Below are 6,365 nucleotides of genomic sequence, written 5' to 3'. Positions count from 1 at the left end.
ACTGCATTTTACCTCTAAATAATTCAGATGAAATCAGATGTTTTAAGCACTTAATTTAAAAAAAAACGCACTTAATCCCTCAATGTCTGACCGATTCAGACATAAGAGGCAATTAAGTGTTTTTTTTTGAAAAACAAACAGCACCTTATTCACGATTTCAAACTTCAATTAACGATCTCCCGTTTGAAGCTTTTTATATTTTTGGACTACGTTCACGTTATCGTTGATTTTATAATGAAGTTTTAATATTATTATTGGATAGTAAGCGTAAAATGCGATAGGTATAAACCACATAAATGCATAGCTTTTTACAGTTTGATGTATATGCAGTATGGTTTGCGGATTAGAAAAAATCTCAAACCGCATATGCAATACGTTTTGGCCCTAAACCATATCAAACGGTACCGTGAAGACACAGTTGCATAAAACGTTAGGTAGGACACACACATTTACCGTTTGTTAAGGGGCATACGCCATAACCTTACTTCAGTTACAGAAAATGAAAGTTTTATGTTGCACATGTAATTCCGGACACAGATACACACCCACCAGTAGTTTTCAATTAAGTAATTTTTTTTAAATGTTTTAGATTTCTGGTTTTAACTTATATTTTCACTACCGTTCCATGTATTTAATTTAATTGGTATATAAATATATAATCCCTTTCTTTTACGAACCAAAGTTTTAGCATAAACCGATAAATCAATTTTTATGTCCCATGTGAAAATGCAATGTGTTTTATACATAAAACGTTCGAGGCCGTTTGTTTTTTAACACAAAACAGTCATGCATGTTTCATATATGAAACAACATTGTATAAACACTACATTTTACATTTTGTTTCATATATGAAACATATGGAAATTGGTTATAATGTTTTTACTAAAATATTGGTTTTGGAAGTCTTGATATATAATTCGTCCCCATATCATGGCTTACTCATGGGACGCTTACGAAATACTTATCAGGCAAGCATACCATCCTCTTACCTTGTCGAGTTACATTTTTATGGCCATCAAATTGGATTATTTTTAAGCATCTCTTATCCGGTAAGCACTAACCAGGTAAAAGTCTTCTCCTTATTTACCAGGTAAAAACTCAGTTATTGTCATATACTTTTTATCGGATAAGATTTCTGATCCTAACCATGTTAACATGGTAAGTTTTTAATAAAAGACTCCTTAATGCCCTAAAAAACCCACTTTACATCATCATTATCATTAATTTATTATCTTGGTTTCCAAAAGTATTTCCAACAATTATTTGAGCCAATAGCAGTATATCAAGCTGTGGTCGTTGCTAGAGATGCGACAAACCTTACGGAAACAAGCATCACCTGAACCCTCTCAGGTTCTGCTTAACGTCTTAACCACCTTGCCATTATTATTCACCAATGCACACTTTATTACCTCTAAGTTGCCATATACATACCATACTGCAACTACTACTACTACTACTACTACTACTACTACATGCATCTTCTTACAGAACTACCAGCTGCACACTTTTACCCAAACATTTTACTCTCTAATTAAAACTGCACACAACTTTTAAATCGGGCAGCGTCAATTAATTCATGGTTTTGATGATATCTCTCTCACGTATCTCTAACATGAGGGACAGCCATTTTAGGACACTGGATACAATCTTCCATCTCCTTTGAGCTTTAACAATGGCAGAATGGGGAAACAAAAACCCATCAACTGCACATTGTAGGTCTGCCTCTGAAGATGTACCAAAATACTGCATATCCACATCTTGACTCTTTAAAGATTCCGAGTCACAAATCAAGGTGTCTGATACTTGGCAATGCAAGTCCACTGGTTGATCAAATCTAAGATCATCAGATTCCATGCTATTTAACCCATATTCATCTAAGCTACCAATATCCCCCATAGGAGGATACATGATGGATGGCATCACATCTGGAGACGGTGCACTCATTTGTGGGTAATCAAATCGCCCTTTTGTATGGGAAGCTATTGTTTTGTTGCATTCAGAATCTCCTGCTACTGTTAGGGCATTTGTGGGGTAAATATCTTCAGAGATAGAGCAAGTACCTGTTTTAAGAGAAGCTTCATCATCATAACAAATAATTTCTTCTTGATGTTGAAAGGAAGAAATCACCAACTTATGTGCTTCAGCCTGAATACGCAATTTGGTTGGACATTAGTCATCGTATATAAAATGATTTAAGTCAAGTAAACAAAGGAAATTGACCCTTCTATTCAGACCTTTGAATTGTGAGGGGGCAAAGAAATATCCAAAAATCTTTAATTTCTTGAGTAATATCTCTTGTTAGAGCTAGAAAGAGATGCATATAACAAATAAAAGGATTTTCAAGAGGGATAAGTGCACATAGCAGTAACGTACTTTTCCCATTTTAAACAATATGCTTTTTTATACAAAATAACATCTTTTCATTTTTGTCCATTTAAACAATGCACTTTCCTCATTTTACACAAACATAGTAAGATACTTCAATTTTCACCCATTGATAAATGACTTCTTTTTGTATTTTAATTGTCGTTTGTATTACAATTTGATGGTCAAACATGTTGTATAAAAAGTACATTCCCTAACAAATGTTGCTATAGGGTGCATTTAACTCTTTTATGAGAGATAATAAGCTCACCAGTTCAGTTTCGGAAAGCTTGTCAGCAACAATGTACTTGCTGTCTGAAAGAAGTCCAAGGACTTGCCCCACAACATTAAACACAACACCATCTCTGTTCAGAGATCGAGGACAGTATAAATACAACTTCATATCATCGATCACACATCTCCTGGCGTGCTCCATAGTGACTTCCCACATTTTAGTAGACATACCTGAGCCAAGGATCTGCAGAGCCCAAAAAACAATAATGACAGACTATGAATGGAGTTAACACATTAATTATGTATATCGCATACATAGCGATACACTGTTGACTAGCAGCACGTAAATTTTCAAAAACATAAAGAACCATCTTACATTTCGAAGCCTTGCTGGGTCCACGTAGGAAAGAACCAAGAAATCTTTCACCGTCTTTATTTTTTCCTTATTCAGCCGCTTGTGAAAAGCTCCCTCTTTCCCAATTTTTTCAAGTCTCCATACCTCATCAGACAGATATGGTGGGTGATGCTTCTTGTACACTAGAAACAAAAAGGTTAAACTTGTATTGGGTTCAACTCAAAAAGTTGGACGGACAAAATAAGATGCATTATAGCATCATCCTATAAGATGACACCTTGCATTCAAAAACCGGAAACTGGAAGTAGCTCAAGTACCTAGCATTTTCCTAAATATTAGGTTCAAAATGTGAAACCAAAAGTAGCCATCTCCAAGCACTACTAGGTAAAATTTGCAAATACAATGGAATTTAAAAAACTGATATGAATTTTAGTTGTGGCCACATGATTTATCTGTACAAGTGCAGGATAGGACTAAAAACAACCTCTGATCCTACCCATGATAAATATAGCAGATACTCACATTCACCACGATGATCCCTGACGACGAATGATTCTGACTTTGCTTCTCTCACTCTGTCTCCATTACAATTATCTAAAACCCGTGCTCCCAGCCTGAACTTCCGGCTCCTTGTCCAGCTTGAATTATCCGAAAAGGAAAGATCACCCACTAGACCAAAGCCTTCTTGGAGATTCAAAAGTGCATTCCCAGTAAGAAGGGCTTTCTTCCCTTGTCTCTCTCTAACAATGTTATTATTGAACTCTTCAAGCGTCCAATTGTCTCCTTCATTGCTATCGAAGTCTCCCTCGAGAACCACTATTTCCACCGTTGCTGACGACTCAATTCCACTTGAAACTGTTTTTCCAGTAGAAGCATCAATCAAAGCTACTTTCAGTGTATTACAGTCTCCTCCTTCAATACGGGTTCCGGTAAAAACTGGGAGAGACAGACTACTTAGGAACTGTAATTGTAGCCTTCTCGGAACATAAGAGTCCTTTTCGTTCTCAAAATCCCTATGGAGAGAGAGCATATATTGGCCTTAACCCATGGTTATCAACTACATGAGGAAAATATTATATCCATCAAGCAAAGTCATACAACTTACCAGTTCATGGAAGCCATATGTTTTTCCATAGCTGATTCAACTTCCTCTTTCACCTACCAGACTCAATTCATCAACAATAATGTTAGAAAAAAAAACAATGCTTATTCTATAAATACTATGTAGAAAGGGAAAATCAATGGCAACCACCAGAAGTTACTACTACACTGAACGTTCTACTTTTCTTTACAAGCTATACGTAATTTAATGACACAAGATGGTTGTGATCAATTGATACTTGATGTATCATTATTTCAAGGATCCACTGGGACTTTTTTGAAGTGACTTTTTAGTGGAGGCCAATCAGGTTTTCAGAATTGAACTGGGCAAGTTCTGTAGGCATGCCCTGGAGTCTACGTTGCATTGTGTAAGCAGGTACGTTGTTATAAACTGCAACCAGCTAGAATGTGACAAGGTCTATTAAGGTGAGCATTAGTGTGTAAAATGCCATGAGAAGGCTTTATATTGTACCATTGAGTCAGATTTACATGGTGTTACAAGGTTCCACCAATGGGCTTTGCTAGTCCCCTTAAAGGAAATCACAAAGTATTAACCTCACCATCTCTTGTAAGGTCCCAGGTCCCATTCTTTCACTAACCAATTTAGTATGATGATTACACAGGGAGCATAAGAAACATATCGACTCAGTGAATTATGATCTGGTTTTTCAGTTGTTTATTGTTGTACAGATTTTGGAACAACAAAAGTGATTCTACAATTTCTTTAATTTCTCTGAAAAATGATGCAACTCCAAACTTGATGTTCAAACCATGCAACTTGATGATCTAAGTTCAAATTTGGTACTCAAACTTAAATTCCTAGAACTTATTTGACCTTCTTTAACATAGATTCATCTTAAATTTAGATCCTAAGAATCCATTAAAGCTACCACTAATGCCATGATTTAGATCATGTAACATCCTAGCACCATCCACACAAATAGGATCAAAGCAAAATGAGAGAAAAAGAAGTTTTCACATACAACTCTCCGGACTAAGGGCTCTAAAATCGGCTCCACGTACTTGTTGAATTTTGCGTATCTCATCGCCTCAATTACCACACTGTAATCAGAAACAAAAGGATAAAACAGACTTACTACTACAATAAAGCCATTTATTCTCACGTAAAATAAATAACCACTATACAAATTACCAAACAACACTTGTTACTCCAATAATTCAGCCAAAATCAATCAACCTAGTGGCGTCAATTGGAACAAAAAAAATAGGAAAACAAAAAATACACATAACCGGACTTACTTTCTGAAAGAAGGACGTTTACGTCGGCCACTGGCGGAGGAAGATGAGGAGGAAGGCTGCTCCGGCGGAGGCGAGGTCTTCTTCTGAGACATAATTCGTTGGTGGTGGTGGTGACTGTTACCTTGGGGGAAAAACTCAAATAATAGAGCTAGGTAGTAGTGGAAAATTGCTGGCGATCAACATAAACAAATAACGGATGAGGATGAGGCGGATCAATCGACAAAAATGAGCAACAAAAAGTGTCAGATCAGATTTCGACCTATAACTGAACTGAAGCGATACTGGCTTTGGTGCATCGGTGTCTGGCGGAGAGCAGTGGTGACGGAGGCGAAGCCAGAATTCAGTCATCAGAAATCTTTGGTGTAACTGAAAATGGAGATGAGGATGTGGACGAAAAGCGATGGGCCCCACCAAAACCGCGTCTCTAGAATGGTCCCACCAGCTGATGGCATGGACGCGCTTTAGAGGTGTGCAAGGGCGGGAACCCCTTCAACCTGAAAAAGCCATCCCAACCCAATTTCGTTTTCGAGACCTAAAATTTATATTTTGGAAAATTGGAAGGGTAATTGTGTAACGTAGTGAGATATATTTTAGTTTTATTATGTTGTTTTATTTTGTTTTTGTAAATGTTATAATACGGTTTTTATATGATTTTTGAGAAATGATAATGTTTTTATTTTTGAATAATATATAAATTCAAAGATAATTTTAAAAATAAATAAAGTATCAAATTAATTATTTAAAAGTTTTTGTTTTTTGTGTAATTTTTTTTATTTAATTTTTTTATTAATTTAGATTTAATAACAAAATAATTTATTTTTTAATTTAGATATATCTTAATTTTACTGTTTCTTTTTATTTCGTCTCTGTGGGTGTTGTAATACGGTTTTTATATGATTTTTGAGAAATGATAATGTTTTTATTTTTAAATAATATATAAATTCGAAGATAATTTTAAAAATAAATAAAGTATCAAATTAACTATTTAAATTTTCTTGTTTTTTGTGTAATTTTTTTAATTCAATTTTTTTATTATAATTTAATTTAGATT

The 6,365-nt window shown here is 35.2% G+C and overlaps 1 protein-coding gene across 6 annotated transcripts; it reads right to left on the bottom strand.

Moving 5' to 3' along the window:
• Positions 1 to 1,282: 1,282 nt before the first annotated feature.
• On the bottom strand, positions 1,283 to 5,657 carry LOC112510055 (calmodulin-binding protein 60 A). Of its 6 annotated transcripts, none has more exons than XM_025115326.1 (9): positions 5,574 to 5,657; positions 5,315 to 5,483; positions 5,038 to 5,116; positions 4,059 to 4,111; positions 3,476 to 3,966; positions 2,975 to 3,135; positions 2,830 to 2,842; positions 2,636 to 2,729; positions 1,616 to 2,060 (listed from the first exon to the last, which is right to left on the bottom strand). In XM_025115326.1, exons 1-9 carry the CDS (start codon positions 5,608 to 5,610, stop codon positions 2,042 to 2,044), a joined length of 1,116 nt encoding a protein of 371 aa, XP_024971094.1. In that variant the 5' UTR covers positions 5,611 to 5,657; the 3' UTR covers positions 1,616 to 2,041. The 6 variants fall into 6 exon arrangements, with proteins under 6 accessions (XP_024971088.1, XP_024971091.1, XP_024971089.1 ...); XM_025115325.1 differs by having other exon boundaries at positions 2,039 to 2,145; XM_025115320.1 differs by having other exon boundaries at positions 1,283 to 2,145; positions 2,636 to 2,872.
• Between the last annotated feature and the right edge of the window lie 708 nt (positions 5,658 to 6,365).

Source organism: Cynara cardunculus (assembly GCF_001531365.2).
Source record: "Cynara cardunculus var. scolymus isolate 2C chromosome LG 3, CcrdV1, whole genome shotgun sequence".
In the NCBI taxonomy this organism is placed as follows: Eukaryota; Viridiplantae; Streptophyta; class Magnoliopsida; order Asterales; family Asteraceae; genus Cynara; species Cynara cardunculus.
Note: the sequence above shows the minus strand (reverse complement) of the source record. Positions and strands in the feature narration are given on the sequence as shown.